Raw genomic sequence first — 18,304 nt, forward strand, 5'->3', positions numbered from 1 at the left:
CCGTGATGGCGGGCGCGGGAGGAGGAGGAGGAGGAAGAGGAGGAGGGAGGTAGCCCTGAGGGGAGCTGCCCGTATGGGGCCAGCCTTGAGAAGTGGGGGTCTCTCTGTGTTGCCCCCTGGATTCGGGGCTTGAGTTGAGTTTTAGGTTGTTATCTGGTGTCCCGGACCGGCCACCTGACCCACGGGGCCCGGAGCCAGCCCGGTGGAGCCGGAGGCCCAGGAGGTTCCCCAGGTTCCCCATGGCACCCGCTGTCCCTGAGGCTGGAGGAGCTCGCTGTCCTTCTTTCTCATTCAGCTCGATTCTGCTGAGTCTGTTGGGTCACTCGCCCTTTCCTCTGAAAACCTTTATCTGAATAATACAGACCTCATCTTTAAGCCCTCGGAGGCTCTAAATATAAACCAGCTTTTCTTAAATGCCATAGGGGTTGCCTGCCAGAGTTTCCATTTCTAACGCCAGGCTCTGGGTGTGATTCCCCATGACACTAGGGCAGGGCTTGCAGGATGAGGACTGCTGGCTTGACTCCTTGACTGTTTCCAAGTGACTCGGGATACAACTTCAAGGGCCAGCTGTGGGTTTGCAGTGATGTTCATTCAATTGATGCAGAAAGGAAGGAATGAGAGCCTTGAAGGAGGAAGGGAGGAAAAAGCATCCGTGCTCCCACTTCTCTGGAAACATACTGGGATGTTTCTTCTCAACAAATGCCCCAGCTTTAATGGGAGCCAAAAAAATAACTACAGATGCCCTTCAGATACGATAAATTGCTGTGTTGGAAAGTGGACATTAGAAATTGTTCCACTTGATTTGTTTTGGGGGCAGTCCTCTGTTCCCTTTCACCTGTGCAGAGTCCCTGGTATGTGAACACCTGTGACAGATCACTGGGTGTGGTGTAACCATGAGCATCCTTTCAAAAAGTGATGCAAGATGCTTAGCTCTCTGTCCTCAGAGTTAATCATAGTTGAGAGTATAAGCATCAACTCTGTATTTACCTAAAACAAAACCAACTTTTTGCCATAGATACTCCTTAATTCATTGTGAGGTTTTAATTCCACAGCAAAATTTAATGAAACACAGAAAACCCAAACATCTGTCAAACATCAATGTTCTAATCCAGCATTCATCCCATGTTAAGTTTTCATGCTGGTTTTGATACTGATGTCCTATGTGGTGAGCATCTAAGATGATTTCTGCTTGGGACCTTGCTGCCCTCAGTGCTGATTGCAAGGTGAGGATATGACAGGGATTGCTGCTGTAATCCTTTCCTACCAGGCTGGAAAGGCTTAAGGAAAACAGGATCATCAGGTAAAGGACATCATTACAATAGTGATATTTTTGTTCATTTTCCTGGTGCAGGTCATGGGATAGAAGGAGGCCAGATAGCATGATACTGAATCTTCAATTTCTTCAGGATTATTTTTTTCCTACTTTTTAGTGGGATATTGGCTTGTTCTCATACGCAGGCCAAACTCTTTACATCAGTAGTCAGACTAAAGTAGCCAAAAATATTCATGCTTTGGAAAAAGATCCCGGTGACAGGGAGGCAGAATACGTAATGGTATTACAAATACTGTGAAGCTGATGTTCTTAGTCACAATATAGCTTTACCAGACTGGGTAACAAGACAGATTTATTCTGCAGGAGAGAACCACGTCCCATATAACTAACACAGAGCCTCAACATAATTGTACATCAGACAAAAGGCATCATAAAAATAAACCTAATGTCCTCCCCACACATAATTATACTCCTTTGCTGTGTACTATAGTTTGAAGAATACGAGACTAAATACAGATAAGAATTTTTTTTTTTCAAATTCCTCTTTCTCTGCCTTCTCAGTGTACTGTGCAGACAGTTCAGTGTGGCTCCCTGGATCAGTGGCATTTTTTCAGTGCATGATTTGTGTACTACCTGCTACTCTTATCCTTAGTGGATAATAACTACAAAAATACCTGGTGAGTCTCTAGAGGGAAAGCAAACTGTTAGTCATTGATAAAATGACTGTATTTAGTGTACCGTATTTAGCATTGGTGTGGCTTCACTTGAGTATTGTGTGCAGTCCTGGGCCTCACGATTTAAGAATGTTGTGAAGGTCCTTGAATGTGTCCAAAGGCTGGAAGGAATGTCTTATGAGGAGTGGTTGAGGGCTTTGGGCTTATCTCGTCTGGACAAAAGAAGGCTGAGGGGTGACCTCATGCCTCTCCACAGCTTCCTGAGGAGGGGAAGTGGAGAGGGAGGTGCTTAACTCTTCTCCCTGCCATCCAGTGATATAACATGTGGGAATGGTTCAAAGCTGTGCCAGGGGAGATTTAGACTGGATATTTGGAAGCATTTCTCTACCAGGAAGGTAGTCAAACACTGGAACAGGCTTCCTAGAGAGGTGGTGGCTGCCTCAAGCCTGTCAGTGCTTAAGAGGCATTTGGACAGTGCCCTTAATAATTTGTTTTGGCTTGGTCAGCCCTGAATTGGTCAAGCAGTTTAACTTGGTTATTGTTGTAGGTCCCTCTGTTCTGTTGCATTCCATGCCAACAAAATAGATAAAACCATGATAGCTCCAAGAGGGAAACAGAGGTTATTGTGTATGTACTCTACAGAGGGATGGTACTGATGGGAGATGAAAGGAGCACAGGCAGGTGGTGGGCATCTTTGCTGGACATAACTTGGACAGTGGTGTCAGGGTTGTCTTTTGGGAGTGATAGATACACTGGGCACAGAAATCAATACAAGTCTTTCAGTCTGGTTGGTATCTGGTGCTCTTTCTCAGTCACAAATTTAGAACTGTACCCTTTTTAAAGCATATGAAAACTGAAAGATATTAAGATTTATGTCATCGAATGGGTGTTTTGATGGTGGTTCCTAATGAATTCCGTAGATTCTGTTTCCAGTGATAATTTCTGCAGACCTATAGATGAAACTGTTTATCACTGTCACGATAGGAAGGATCTTCTATAATAATCTCTCTTCCTGGAAATAAAGGCTTTGAAGGGAAGAAGGGAAGTGCTGCATTTAATTATTCCTCTTTCTGTTTTTTTTTTTTTTTTTTTTTCTTTTTGCTAATGGGTACAGTTCTAAGAAAAACTTTGTGTGTTACAGAAGTGCTTGAGACTGAGAATTGCTAATCAGGTTGATCTGTGTGTTCAAAACCAGACTGTGTTGTCTGACCACGGTTATAATTTTTTGTCTATGTCATTCTGATACTCAGGATGGCAGCAACTAATACAGTGCTGATACAGTTCAGGAGAAAAGCAGAGTCTGGGCATTTGTTGTTTTTCTTAGCAGTTTTTTTATGTATTTCCCAATACATGAGAAGATCCATAGGAAACTATAGCTACAGTGCAAATCCCAACACTCAAAATCAAACCCTAAAGCCCCACATTTCAAGGAGTGCTTTGTGTGTTACAGGACCAATGTTTATAGGCCAGCTGTGTTCATGACTGGACTTTAATTACACAGCTTGCTGGTGGTACCGAACCACCAGCTGCTCCAACCAATAAGTCCAGCAGGGCTGCAGGGGGAAATGCAGATCCCTGCAGGATGTTGCTGGAGCTCTTCCTTACCCATTCCTGTCTCCTGCACCACCTCAGAGCTGGTCATCTCTGAAGGGACCTTGCTGTGGCATTTTATCTGCCTTTCAAGTGTGGGTATATTTTCTTTTCCCCCTCTGGAGTTCCAGCACTCGGTTCATCTTGTGGAAGTCGTTTTTGAGATGGGAACTTCACTTTTCAGTCGCTTGCTGTATTTTGGGCCCTTGCCACGCGGTTTTCACCTGCCAGTTTGGTGCTAGGGAAACTCATCAACTCAAGATGCTGAGTCCTGTGCCGCACCAAACCCACCGCATGCACCCCAAGGACAAACAGCTCAGACATTTGGCCTCTTCCGGGCCGTTCCGGGCCGGGCCTCCTGCGGCGCCCGGGGGTGCTGCCGATGGCGGGCACCGAGGAAGGGAGAGGGGGGGGAGGGGGGGGGGGGGGGGGGGAACGGCTGGGACCGACCCTCCCCGGCCTCCCCGAGTGAAGGGCCGGGCCCACCCGTTCGGCGCCTGTCCCCAGGGGCGGATCCGCCAGGAACCTTCCCGTGGGGCTGGGCCGGGCCCGGCTCTGCTGCTGCTGACCCCCCCCCCCCCTCTTCCCGCCCCGGTTATGAAACGGCGGGGGAGGGGCCGCCTGCTGCCCGCCGGCCTGGGCCGCGCCGGGAAGAGGGGGACAGTGGAGAGCAGGTGAGAACCGGGAGGTTCTTCCCAACCGGGCTGAGGGGGAATCGGGCTGGGGAACCGGGTGTTGAGGGTCCGGGGATGCGGGGCGGGGGGGAAGGTTGCGTGGTGCCTGGCGCTGTATTTAACAGCAGACACCCGCGGCAGCCATTCGGGGATTGAGGTAAGTTCGGCGCTGGCGCGGGAATGGTCTGGGGACACGGGGCTGGCTGGAGGCCCACGCGGGACCGGGGCCGTGCTGGTTGCGGACCGAGTCGCAGCGTCCCGGCCCGGGTGAGAAAAGCAGCGCTGGTGTGGCTGGCGGGCGCTTCATGGGCCCAGTCCAGGTACCAGGTGGTGGCTGTGAGGAAAAGAGGCCGTGAGGTGTCTTCTCAGAGTATTTGGTGTAAAACCCGTCGGCCACGGCCATCACCGAAATCTCTGACCTCTTCCTGAGCTGAATCTGAAGTGTGAGCCTCTAGACAAACAGCTCGGGTATGATGTGGTTTCATAGATGTACTTTATGCAGATCTGTGGGTTTTAACCTTACAAGTTTGGTGGAAGCACATCTGTCAAAACATATTCTAATGCTTTAGGACACATTCATTTTCATACGTGAACAAAAGAGTTTATTGAAGCTGTTTCCCCTCTCCAGCAGAGCACAACAAAAACCTAGTGTCATGCTGATGAAAGAGCATGCAGGTATAATAACTACTTTCAGACCACTGGGTTATGTTTTATTCCTGTTTTCCTTTCTGCCTTTTGGCTAAAAGTGTATGGCAGTCTTACCTTCCTGCTTTGTTTGCTTCTAGTGGCCAGACAGAATGGCTCCAGTGAACCAGCCAAAGGACAAGAAGCATGAGAGGGCACATGAGCACAGGTTGGAAGAGGCAAAATCAGCTGGGAAGAGGAAACCAGACCCCAAGGAAGTAGAGAATGAGCCACCAGCAAAGAAGTTGTTTTTGAGGAAAACATCCAAACCCCCCAAGAAAATCGGTAACAGTCCCTCGCAACCTTACTGTTTCCCCCAAACAGATTTCTCCTTGATGACAGGCATCAACTGGTTGAAGAGGGAAAATGCCAATAAGCATGTTCAGACATGAGTGTTCAGATGGAGCTATATATTGAATTGATACACAGACATGTGCTGGGCTCGTGTGTCCTCCAGGTATCTTTCTAGTGAGTGCACATGCATGTGTGTTTCATATTTGAGACTCCATGCCCCCTGGCAGAAGCCTCCTTCCTGATGATGCTCATTTGATGGTGGTTAAGATTTGTGGAATTCCTGAATTGCCAGGTGTCAGCTGTGTTGTAGGACAGACCAATCTTGGTAATATATATTGTTTTTTCTCTCATAACATTCCTAAAGCAGTTTAATGGTGGTCAGGTTTTGCTTCAGTAAGTAGTACTTTCTATCTCTGTTCAGATTTATGGCAGAATTTCCACTTATTACTTCTCAAGTTATTTATTTCTCCTATTTTTTTCCCCTTTAATATGTAAATTAAAAAAAAATTGAAGATCTTTGGTATAAGAAGAAGAGGTGATTAATTTAGTTAAAAGATTCTGGTAATAAATGCTTTGCATTCTCAAAAAGTTGTGTAGGCTTCAGTTACGGTAAGTACTATTTTAATAGAGTCATTTATGTTGGAAAAGACCCTTGATACCATCTATCCAACCATTAACCTAACATTGCCTAGTCCACCATTAAACCATATCATTCAGTACCAGAGCTACACCTCTTTTAAATACCTCCAGGGATGGTGACTCAAACCTTTCCCTGGGCAGCCTATTCCAATGCTTGACAACCCTTTCAGTGAAGATTTTTTTTCCTAATAGCTAATCTAAACCTCCCCTGGGGCTTTTCCTCTTGTCCTATCACTTATTTAGGAGCAGAGGCCAACAGACCAGTACTCACCTCCTTTCACGGAGTTGAAGAGGGTGGTAAGACCTCCCCTCAGGCTCCTTTTCTCAGATAAAACCTTGAATTCCATTGTTTGCTTAGGAGATCACTAGGGTCACTGTCTTGTGTGGCAGTATTTCTACACTTTCTGCACAATTTTGGCTCTAAGGATCCAGGAATTACTGAAGAGTTTTTCAGCAGAAATACAGGAGTTCTCCAATTCTCTACATATTCATTGTCTGGTGTATAACTCCAGACTTGGAGCAGTTGGTAGTGTGAACAGTGGATGTGAAGGTAAAAATACCTTGTTTGAAAGGAATTCTGTGTTTAATGGTGGATATTTAAAGCATCCCCCGTAGTTAATTTAGCTACATAATTTCCATTGTAACTTAAGGTGTGATTTTCAGGTTTGTTCAGCATCTGTAAGAATCAAAGGGAACTGGATGTAGCTAATACTTTGGAAAAACAAGGCAAATAATTTTTTTCCCTAAAACCTTTTTGTGGTTGTTGGGGTTTTTTTGTTGTTTTGTTTTGTTTTGTTTTTGTTTGTTTTTTAAGATAAAGACTGCATTTGAGGTCTTCCATTTTATTTTCTAGTTTGGATTTTGGAAAAAAATTATCTTCAGCCATATAGGACAGGTACAGTTTCTTTCAGTTGAAACACCTTTTTAAAGGGTTTCTTCCAGGAGATTCTAAAAAGGCCATGAGTTTGTTATTTATGGTTCATAATAAAAAGGAATTTGGAAAAAATACCTCCATTTCCATGACCTCTGAAGAAGAAACTGGATGCAAGTTCTTCTGTGTAGGAATTAGAATATAAACACTGTTGTACCTATTTCAACAGGTGTGGCATGTGTTGGCACTATGTTGGCATGCAAACAAGTTGAGTTTCACACCTGTGCATTTCTAGGATCCAGCCTTGCACTAAAGAAGTATTTCATTTATGTTCTGATCATATAGAATGATCCCTATTTTTTTTGGTCTTCATTTTTTTTAGATTATAATTATCCTTAAATGAAAATAACATTTTTGTTTCTTAAGAAATGCTGCTTTCCCATTTGATGTCTGGATTTCCTGGGGCGTTACAGACCCATGGGATGATTGCCACGGGGATGATTAGATCACAGACACAGGACTGAACAAATACGTTTTTTTATGTAAAGGTCCCTGAAGATAAAAACTTGGAGCATGAACAAAATGTGCAGCATGCTGTACTCTCAGCAAAAATCACTCTGAACAGAAAGGTTTTCAGGCCATGAGGCGTCAGCGAGTCTATTATCAAAAACAAAACTGGCAGTGCTGTAGGGAGGCTGCACGGGCTACAGCACAAGCAGATAGAAATTTCTGATTCACAAGCAGGCATTTCAGGAACTCTGTGGGAACTCTTATTGCTACATTTGGGGAATTTTCAGGTGTTGTGTTTCTCCTGGTCACACATCTGACCTTCCCTTTGCTGTGGGTTCACCACCTTCCGTGGCATATTTACAAGTTGTTGGGGCTTTGGGTAGCTTTGTTGAATTTTAGGTGTGAACCACTCCAACCACTCAAGAGATGCACCACCTGTGCCATTGCTTTAGTTCTCTCCTGTTGTCTTTTTGCCTAAGGTTTGTCCAGGAGAGGGAAGATTTAACAAGAGGAAGCAGTGCACTCCATAACTGCAGAAGCTGCTGTACTGGAGATATATACAGATAATATAGAGACTTTATCTGGTGGCTGAAGCTTTTCATGGATGTTTTCCCTCATTTAGTGAATGAGCATAATAAGTGTTGACTCAGTCAATTTGACTTTTTTTTTTTGTCCTCTGGCAGGTTGGAGTGGAGGTGGCTCTGTGGTGAGAAACAACCATCAGCTGGAGCGGCAGTGCAGCATTGTTCATTATGTCTACCAGAACATGCTGGGAAGCTCCATTCGGTCACACCTCAGGCAGGTGAGGAGTTTCTTCTTCATTACCTCTTGGACATCTCATCTCCCTACAGAAAAACATCTTCAGCACAAGCAGGGAAGTTTTAAAAGGGCTTAACGTTCCTCACATACAGTTTGTGGCTCCAGGTCTGGCACGCCCTTGTGTTTCTTAATCCTGTATAAAATGCTAGAGCTGAGGTGGCTTTCCCTTTCGGTTGACCTGGCCCTGCCACTCTACATTTTGTCCTCTGTTAATTCTGTGTTTCCTTGAATTTTATTTAACCTCGTCTGCTCTACCAGTTGAGTTACTGCACGGTGCTACTTTGGCATTCTGATCTGACTGTTTTGTCATACTGTTTCTCTATCCAGTCTACTTGGTAACCATATCAGGTTTAGTGCTGATTTTTTCTCGTCACAGCCATAGTCCATCATGCCCCTAATGTTTTACTTTTTTTCAGAGCCATACTCCTCCTTTTACTTGAAAATTAACTACTTCTGTAACATCCATGAGTGGGAAGCACCTGGGCTAGCTTTGTCTTCCAGATGATTTGTGTATTTAAAGTATCCAAATGATAATGACCAAGCTCATTGTTATACATACAGCAATACAATCATGTACCATGGTTTCTCATTTCCTATTTCAAGTGTTCTGTTCACTCTTACACTATAACTATATATACAGGATAGCTCCAGAGTTGAGCTGGAAGCAGTTTGGATGGGTGGTATCTCTGGGTGATGTCTAACATTTTGGAATGCTCAGTAGAGCTCAGTTATAAGTGGTGTGGAGGCATGCTGTTCTCCCTTCTTAATTATCCTGCTTTTGTAGCTCAGCCCGTGAGGCTTAGCTCCCTTTACATCATCTTTTGTTGCTTTCTGAGTGCTGTGGCTGATAGGGATTTGTCTTGTGCTGTTTCCCTTGAGGGTAGCATGTTCTACAGAGACAATCAGAATTTGTATGGCTGTTCTAACACTGCTGGCAATTAGAAACTGTCAGCACCCCTCATCCAGAGAATCCCAGAGATCCTGCAAAAGTCATAACTCTCTTTTTAACAGTGCCTGCAGCTGCCCTTTCTGCGTTCCCTTGCCTCGTATCGCCTCTTCCGGACAGCAAGTCCCTTTGACAGGAGAGTGACATGCCTGGAATGGCATCCATCACACCCCAGTACTGTAGCTGTTGGTTCCAAAGGTGGAGACATCATCCTTTGGGACTACGAAGTGCTTACTAAAACCTGCTTCATAAAAGGGGTAAGACTTGGGGTGCATGGAGCTGGTGGGAGGGAAAACTGGAATTTTACCAAATACTGCAGGTCAAAACTGAGGTCTGTTGTGGGAAGCAGATGAGGATGTTGGGTTGCAGAGTAGCCAGCAGTGGGGCAGGACTGAGTTGCAAAGGCACATATTAAGTCCCAGACTGTTCTAGCACTGGGGAGAATTGAAACATGTTGATTAAATTCATAATGAAGCAGGACGTGGTGTGTGCTCAGTGGAAAAATAATACAGCAACTGGTAAAACACTTCTCTTTAAGAGAAGGTAGAACCAAGTAGGCAGAGAGGGTCTGTCTGAGGTCTTGATCTTTCTCTGCTCACCTTTTACTCTGTGTCAGTTGAGGAAACACCTTTGGGGAGAGAGAGAGTCCCATTATCTAAAGTGAGAAACTTGGAATGAATGGTTTATGCAGCTGGCATGCCCTCTGCTTGCTGCATTCAGGCAGTGTCATTCTGACAAGAATTCAAAGTCTGAACTTTTATCCCCTTTCTAAATTAACATAGGTATACACCGGGAGGAGGTCTATCCTCCAGGGATTCCAGAGTCAACTTTATTTTTGTAAAAAGCTGGTGCCAGCCAGCTAGGGAATACATTGCCTGGAGACTGAAGGATTAGCAGTTTTGTCCTCCAGGAGGGCAGCTGTCTAGACAGCTCTTATATGGGAAGACAGGGTTGTTTTTGCCTCCTTGAAGGGCTGTGGCGTGTTACACTGTTGCTGTTAAGGACATAGTGAATGCAGACTTTAGGGAACACACCTTTTGCCTTCCCCATCGCTCAGTGGCTTTTTCTTTTGTTCATCACCTTCCTTGTAGATGGGAGCTGGAGGGGCCATCACAGGAATGAAGTTTAACCCTTTTAACCCTAGTCAGCTGTACACTTCGTCAGTTGCCGGCACTACCACCCTGCAGGATTTTAATGGCAATACTGTCCGGGTCTTCACCAGCACCGAGGACTGGGAGTAAGAAATTCAGCAATGTTTTGGGCCTCTGTGTCCTGCTGGCAGGAGTGCTAGAGAGAAAGGGAGAGGGGGAGAGAGAGAGATGGGTTTGCCTCTTAACATGTGGGAGCTGGGCTTCCTCTTCTCCACATACCTGTTTTTTATCCTCTGAATTTCAGGGATTCTCTCTCCTCCAGGGAGGCTCACTCTCCCTTGTTATTTTTTTCCCTGAAATGGGTGGTGGGTAGGAGAGAGCTTTTTTTCATGAAGGGGAGGGACTCTGATGCTGTTTGCTTCCTATTACACATAGGAGAATGTGGGGGTACTGGTGGATTTCCTCAATTATCTGTTCTGAAACTTCCCATAGCTCTGTGCCCTGGGGACCTTCTAAACTCTTCACCTGTTAGCAGTGCTGCTTCTTGTCAGATGGTTTTTACAGGAAAACTTATAGTCCCCTAAGTGCTTCTCCAAAGTTCCACTGACTTCACGTCAGGATCACCCCAGTTTATCCCACCCAACTTGCAGTGCTTATCCAGAATGCCAGAATTAGGAGTCTGGGTTCCTTCAGTAATGATTTGGAAGAGGAGATGAATTACTAGAAGCAACTCTCTCTGCCTGTGGTTAGAGTCACCCTCTCACACTATTGCTTTTATGTGGACTCATGAGGAAGCCTGAGCTCTTCAATTACTTTGAATTACTTCAGTTCTTAAAGGTAGGTGAGGGAATTTGGGTTAGTTTCCTCTTCTTCCCACCTGATCTTTCTGACTAGCAGCAGTCATGGTTGGTTTCCAAACTGGCTGTTCCATCTGAAGCCTTGTGATAAGGCAGGAGCTGAACCCAAGGAGTGCTGAGATGACTGTCCAGGTGAGCAAGGAGGGACAGAGTGGGTCCTGGGACATGAGGATCTTTTATCTGAGCAGGATGCCTGTCACAGTTTGATGATGCCCTCTTCCTTCTGCTGCTCTGAGGACCTGCAAGCTCTGTGGACTTCTGTAATCCTCACTGGCTTGTTGAAATCTGATATTTGTAGTGACAGTTTATGAAGTAGCTGCTCTGTCAACAGCAGATGGAGTGCACTTGAGTGTCAGAGAGTTTGGGGACTCCCAGCCAGCATCCTTCTTTTCTGTCTTTGTGGAGATATTTCTCAGACAGACAGGGGAAGAATAACAGAACAGAACAACACACAACAATATAACAGAGTGCAGAACATCAGATTCCTGTGCCAGGGGGTTAGCAGTAGGATTTCTCCTTGCACCACTCTTGTCCTGCCAGCTGGTACCTTGAGAAAGACCAGATACAGCACTGGAAGCAACCTGTGGTGAACTGGTGAAGAAAGTCTCTGTGAGAAGAGCTGGGTGCAGGGCTGCCATGAGATTTGATGTGCTTTCTGCATGGGATGGGGCAGAGTTTGCTTAAGATCTCAGCCTGGACTGAGCCAGGTAGTTCACTGCAGATTAGTCTTACGCCCATACCAGAAGCAAGAATGCTGCTAAAGAGTTTTGCAGCACAGATTGGTGGGGTTGAACTTTGTAGGCTCAGAATGTATGTGCTTAGTTTGGAAACATGAGCAAAAAAGAGTTCTTCATGTGTCTGTGCTCTGCCAGAGAGCAGTGTGTTGCACCCAGGGAAACAGCAGTGCTGTCTAGGTGATGACTGTTGCGTGAAGTTTTTGTCTTCCACTTTTAACCTTGATGCCTCTTGGCTTTGTGTGTATTCCAGAAAGGGCCAGGAGATTCTCTTGGAGACATGAAGTTCAGTCCTTATGAGGCAGTGAAGCTTTATGTGGCATCAGGGGATGGCACCCTAAGCCTGCAGGACCTGGAGGGCAGAGCAGTGCAGATCATCTCCCGTGCCCCAGACTGCAGCCATGAGCACCACAATGTCTGGTGAGAAGGGAGCACCTCAGGGTTGATCTGCTGTACCTTGGGGTGTTACTGCACTGCTTTTTGTACTTACAGCTTCATCTCTGCCAGGGCTAGGAGGCTCTTGTTATGAATTTGTCCTATGAGGGGCTCCTGGTTCCAACCCTAGCACTGCAGGGTGGGTCACAAGCCAGGCAGCCACGGGGCATTTAGGCTTTTACAGCAGCCCAGTGTGCTGCCTGCATCTTCTGGTGTTGCTTTTTGGTGAGGCCATCTCCTGTCTTGCAGATATTGACAGCTTTTCATGAAGTGTGACATGAGAGGAGCAAGATAGCTTCCTCCTTTTCATTGTCAACAGTATTCTCTTTTATCTGTAACAGGGCAGGTAGCATAGGAAAGCCACAAAGCTTTCCTGTACAGAGTTTCACTGTGTGAATTTCCATGACCTTGAGTTTGAAAACAATTTATCTTTGGAAGTGAAGCCTTCCCAACAAATTCTCAAAGGACCTCAGCTTCGTTCTTGCTGCCCCTGCCAGCAGAGCTGGGGTGAAGACCTGTGTCTTTGCCAGATAAGTCTCTGTTCAGTTTTGCTTCCTGGAGCATGAAGTTGAGACAGTTTGATTTGCAACTTTACAGTCCAAAATTTTGTCTTTTCATTACTGCTGATTCAGCGTTTTGTGGAAAATATCATTTTAAAGCTGTTCCTATACATTTGTCTGTGTCTCAAGGCTCTTCTGATCTTTCCCAAGGTGTGTCCATGTGCAGGCACCAAGTAGCATTTCAGCCTCTGCTGTGTTCTGCTGTCCCAATGTGTCACACTCCATCCAATGTCACACTTCACAAATGACCAGGAAGTTTATTCCATATTCAATCACCAACAGAAAGCATTGCTGAGAAGTTGTCCCCCTTTCTGATGCTCAGGCCCACACCATCAGGCAGGAGGTTGCAGTTGCAGTGTGTTGGAGTCTCCCTTGTCAGGGAGGAGGTGTGAACCAGAGCTCCACTGCCTTCACTTGTCTTGTGGGAGGCTGCACTGATTTTCTGTCTCTCTCCCCAGTTGCTGGTACTGCAGTGTTGATGTTTCTGCAAGCTGCCGTGCAGTCGTGACAGGTGACAATCTGGGCAACGTGGTCCTGCTCAGCACTTCTGGTGAAGAGGTTTGTATGGCTCTGTAGTAATCCTCATGGCTCACCTCCTTTCCTCCAGTACAGGGCCCCTGACAAGTGAAGCAAGAACCTTGCAGCTCAGGAGATGAGCCCACCTGTTGTCTAGGGGATGAGAAATCCTCCCCTTCTGCCATTTATTAAACATTTTCACATTGTTGAGTTCCCAAACTGGGACTGTCTTGTGTGCTACCCCTTCCTTAAGAGTGTTTGCTGCTGGCCAGACTAATTATAGGGTAATCTAAAGATGTGAGCACCCTTTGCCAGCTCTTCACACTTCCAGAAATGGAGTGCAATGATGGGAGTCACTTGGGAGTTACCACCTTTAGGTGTACCCTTCCACCACCGTGGTACACAACAGCAATTCAGCCACTCTTGGGGTGACAATTGCAGTGCTGCCACCAGACACGAGAGGGCAGGCAGGGCCGGGCTGTGCCCTCCAGCCTGAAGTGGCACAGAACATCCTGGAGATAAATCCTAGAGAACAGTTGGAGTGGGATGTGGTTTCAAGGGCTTGCAGTGTCCTCACACTGCAATGACCACTTCTCCTGCCTGTAAGGGCAACACCTTTAAGAGTTTGTCACCCAGTGAGCTGTGGCCAGAGGCAGCTGTGTAAATTAGTAGGAAATCAGTAGTACTCCAAATAATAGATGGCTGTTCTGAAATTATTACTCCTGAAAGAATTACAGTATTTTCTGGGCTTGGGAGATGCCTGCTGTTTTAGGGTGGATGAGCCATTTTCAACCTTCTGATTAGAAAGAATCTTGCAGTTTCAGATGTAGATTTATTCATGTCAAGTTTATATCCAATTGTTTTTGATACTTGAAATGTTTCTCCAATCCCTCGTGGCTTTTTGCTGATGCATTTCTAGAAGCCAATTATATCTCCTTTATTTTTTTTAATAAGATAAACAAAACAAGCTCTTTTGGTCTCCTGTAAAGAAGACCCTTCCTTATTATCTTGGCAGCTCATTTTCTGCATTTGTTCCAGTTTGTTTTAATCTTGCTGCATGGGGAAGATTGGCACTGGATAAAGTATTCCAGATGTGATCTTGCTTTGTTCCATGGCAGGGAATGGAATCCCTTCATGAATCAGGGATTGCATTTTCCTTTCTCATAGCTGTAATAAATGGGTAGCTCAGAGTTCTCCTGGAATTAAACTGTTAGTTTCCAAGGTTTCCAATTCTTCTCCTTTCCCACTTCCAGTGGATAAACTCCAAGTGTATTTTAGGAGTTTTCTTACTCTGCAAATGTGTGACCTCTTTACTCTGTACTAGTAGCTTATTATTCCATTTCTTTACTCCAGATCTTGATTTTTTAAAATTTTTTTTCTGTGTGATTTTCTTTTTTCCTCTGCTGCAGATCTGGAAGCTGAAGTTGCACAAGAAGAAAGTAACTCATGTGGAATTTAACTCCCGATGTGAGTGGTTGTTTGCCACAGCATCTGTGGATCAGACAGTCAAAATCTGGGACCTCAGAAACATCAAAAACAAAACAAATTTTCTTCATGTGCTTCCTCATGACAAACCTGTCAATGCAGGTGAGTTAAGGATTTAATTGCATGGGTGTCCAGAGACTCCACTCAGTTCAGCTCTCAGTGTTGTGGCAGTATGTTGTTGCTTTTGCTCTGGTTAAAGCTGCAGAGTAGCTGGTGTTAAAGCAAGGGAGGCAGTGGGAATGTGTGGTCAGGGCAGCTGTAGCTCAGTCTGAGGCTTCCTGTACAAACTGTGGCTCTGTGCCTTGAGATGTGCAAGTGGGAGCATCCTCAGTGGTTGAAATTAGAAAACTGTATTTATTGGTGCAGTTCCTTTGACAAAAGCAGAGCCAAGGGGCACGTGAACTTAGCAAGAGTCTTTCTTTGCAATGTCTCTTTCTGTGATTCTAAGATGGGAAGAATTATTCTTGCTATGTAACTCTTAAGTGATCTGTCTTCCAGATTGGTGTTTGTAAGAGCTCTGAGTCTTGAGGTCAGATCCTGGTTGTTGGGACACGTGGCCAATTCACATCCCAATTAAAGAAATAGTAATGGGTTTCCAATCAGAGAGATCTGAATGTCATGTTTCTTGTCAGTCACAGGATTGTGCTCTTTTGTTCACCTCATTGTCTCCTTCTCCCAGCTTACTTCAGCCCCACAGATGGCTCCAAGCTCCTGACCACAGACCAGCGCAGTGAAATCAGGGTTTACTCATCCTCAGACTGGACCAAGCCCCAGCATCTCATCCCACACCCACACAGGCAGTTTCAGCACCTCACACCTATCAAGGTGAGTGAGACCAGTGCAGTCTGAGAGGAGGATCAGGCTGGGTGCTGACAGCCAGCTGTCAATCAGTAACAGTGTGATTTTCTGGTCAGGTTTTACTGTGTGGATGTTCACACTGCTGCAGCTCCCAGCAGAGTGCTGGTCTGAGGGTGCTCATGTTCTGTGCCCAGCAGAGCGCTGTTCTGAGGATGCTCATGTTCTCTGGGTGGGATGTCTGAGCTGTTGCTCACATTGCTGGCTGTCTGGTGTGTGTCAGTACCAGCTCTGTCCCTTTCTCTTACCTCCCTGTCACTCTGCTCTGTGACCAGGCCACGTGGCACCCTCGTTACGACCTCCTCGTCGCAGGTCGCTACCCAGACCCCAAGTTCCCGGGGTACACAGTGAATGAGCTGAGAACTGTTGATGTCTTTGATGGAAACACTGGGGAGATGGTTTGTCAGCTCTATGATCCAAATGCTTCTGGAATCATCTCGGTGAGTTGAGCCCTGCAGCTCAAAGTACAAATAACATGTTGGATGTCAGAAAAGAGATGGGGGTCAGGGACTAGAACCAGGACCATCCTCTTCACTTTTGATATATTTAGGCTCTTGGGGGGTATGTGGCTGCTGGATAAAGCTGCTGAGTCAAGCAGGGCTTGTCCATGGGCATCTCTGGGTTTTCTCTGAAGCTGGTTAGGGAAAGTTGGGCTGTCCAGATGGTTTGTTGCTGTTATATAAGGCTTGTGACTGTGTTACATAAACAGTGATGCTGTTACAGGCTCTGATTGTGTTTGCATTTTCAGCTCAATAAATTTAACCCTATGGGAGACACGCTGGCTTCTGGAATGGGTAAGTAAAGAGAATCTGGGGGCACAAAGGACAGGTGGGTTCCAGTCCCAGAAAAGGGCAGACTTGTTTCTCCAGAGGAAAGAGCAAGTTTTCAGTGAGGGTTTCCCAAATCCCACTTCCTAGTAGTCCTCTAGAATGTCCTACAGCTGGAGAAGGGATCAAGACCTTTATTCCAGTCTCCCATCTTTGCAGTTAGAAACTAGTTACTATGTGAAACATGGAATGGAGTCCGGAGGGAGAAATCTCCTCGCAGCAGGGAGCTGCTGCCATCTGCTGCCGGTGGAACAAAAGCAGAAAACGATTCGGGGGTGAGGGGTGTGGGGGAGGGGGGGAGAGGAAGCATTTTCCTGCTTGGCTGTGCCCTCTCCCCTCCTTTAATTTGTCTCATTTCTTAGGCTGCAGAGCCAAGATGACTCAGTTTTTCACAGGCTGTTTGGGATTAAAGGAGCTGGCTATAGATTTAGATCTCAGACCCGTGACAGATTGGCAATTACTTGAATAAGTTTCTTAATTAGTTCAAATTTCCATGGCTGTGTGGAGATAATGCCTACAATAAATACCTTTGCATGCTCTGTACCTTGGGAATCTCTTAGAACATAAAAAGCATATTGAATTTCTGGTATGCTGGGGACATAGCCTAATGTATTGTATTTGGTGTAGAGTTTCTGATGCACACTTGTTTTAATTGTTTCTCTCAGGCTTTAATATTCTGATCTGGAGCCGGGAGGAGATGGTTGCCAAGAAGCAAGAGCATCTTTTGAAAGCCATGGCTGTACAGGGGGTTGGAAGGTGGAGTTTGTCCAGACGTGGAGGACAGAAGCAGACAAACCCTGGGACAAACAAACTCAAAGCTAAGTTACTGTCTTGGGAGCTGGAGGAGATGAGAACAAAAAGCAGTGATTCTAAATTGCAGGGAAGGAAGCAAAAAGGGAAGGATCTAGAGAAGTGATGTAGTATTTGGATCCTTTCTGGATCTAAATTTGTACCCTGGTACAAATTCAGTGTTGGCAATGGGCACTATAAGCCATGCAGGGCATTAGACTTGTGTTTAGTCCTTTCTCCCTGGATCTGATCTTGTTTGCCCGATCCCCTTTGCTTCCCTTTCTAGAAAGTTGTGTCGGTACCCGGTTCCTCCTCCAGGTGGAGTTACCGCACATTTTCTGAGGCAGTAGAAAAAACTTCCAAGATGTTCTCACACCCTGCATCCAGCCTGCCACATCTGCTTGTCAGAGGTTACCATCTTCTGGAGTCTTCTGTGGAGCTGCTCATGACAGGGTCCCCAGCCTGTTCTAGTCAAATTGAGTTAAGAAACCCTTTGTTAACGTGGTTAATGTCCTGAAAAGGTAGAATGTTTACAAGGGAGAGGTGGTGGGTAGCTTGGGTAGCTCTCCAATATGCAAGCTTCTTGGAAAATGTGCATCTGTCAAGACCTCAGGCTTATCTGTTCTGTTGCTTGCAGCCATTTAACTAAACCATGAGGAACGTGGTGATGCCTGAGCCCTTGACCTGTCTTGGGGGATGCAAGGGCAGTGTGGAGCTGGGAACCTACTGATTCTGTAGTTTCTCTTTTCAGAGCTCTGGGCTTTTCCTTGCCTCTGATTTAGGCAATTATTTTTCACCCATGCCTATTTGCTTTAAATGTTGGATAAAAGTGTTGTAAAACAGAAATGAGCAACTCTTTCCAAACACATCTGCTCAGAGCCAAGTCTTAAGACTGCTGATATACTGAAAAGTTTTTGCTTTTTCTAGTTTGTTTATGAGGCTGCCTGGGGCCTTGCTGCTGTCCCAGGGGTTGGTGGATGGGACCAGGCTCCAGGCCTGCTCAGATTCTCTATGTTCACTTTTATAGTTCTGCAGTATTGATATTAATAAAGTTTTGTACTAAACTGAGGGTCTTTGATACAGAGAGTTGCTGCTTTGAGCATTCTGCTGAACTGCTTTTGTTTGGGGGAAGAAGTTATTGACCTTCCTGCAGGAGGGCCAAGAGACCTAGAAGGGTGGTG

The 18,304-nt window shown here is 45.7% G+C and overlaps 1 protein-coding gene across 9 annotated transcripts in view; it reads left to right on the forward strand.

The window, feature by feature from the left end:
- The window catches only part of DDB2 (damage specific DNA binding protein 2), a 50,566-nt gene extending 32,374 nt beyond the window's left edge, over positions 1-18,192 (forward strand). For 4 of the 9 annotated variants that reach the window (XM_071744893.1, XM_071744894.1, XM_071744900.1 and 1 more), the window contains 10 exons: positions 4,997-5,180; positions 7,893-8,011; positions 9,040-9,231; positions 11,910-12,076; positions 13,110-13,209; positions 14,577-14,754; positions 15,332-15,477; positions 15,783-15,947; positions 16,256-16,301; positions 17,000-18,192. In XM_071744893.1, coding sequence (XP_071600994.1) covers positions 5,009-5,180; positions 7,893-8,011; positions 9,040-9,231; positions 11,910-12,076; positions 13,110-13,209; positions 14,577-14,754; positions 15,332-15,477; positions 15,783-15,947; positions 16,256-16,301; positions 17,000-17,250 — 1,536 coding nt within the window. In that variant the 5' untranslated portion in view covers positions 4,997-5,008 and the 3' untranslated portion in view covers positions 17,251-18,192. Of the gene's footprint in view, positions 1-1,436; positions 1,951-4,082; positions 4,212-4,996; positions 5,181-7,892; positions 8,012-9,039; positions 9,232-10,065; positions 10,212-11,909; positions 12,077-13,109; positions 13,210-14,576; positions 14,755-15,331; positions 15,478-15,782; positions 15,948-16,255; positions 16,302-16,999 lie in introns of those variants that run through there. The other 5 variants (XM_071744898.1, XM_071744899.1, XM_071744896.1 and 2 more) reach the window with 4 other exon arrangements.
- Positions 18,193-18,304: the final 112 nt, after the last annotated feature.

This window comes from Heliangelus exortis, chromosome 5 (genome assembly GCF_036169615.1).
Source record: "Heliangelus exortis chromosome 5, bHelExo1.hap1, whole genome shotgun sequence".
Classification (NCBI taxonomy): Eukaryota; Metazoa; Chordata; class Aves; order Apodiformes; family Trochilidae; genus Heliangelus; species Heliangelus exortis.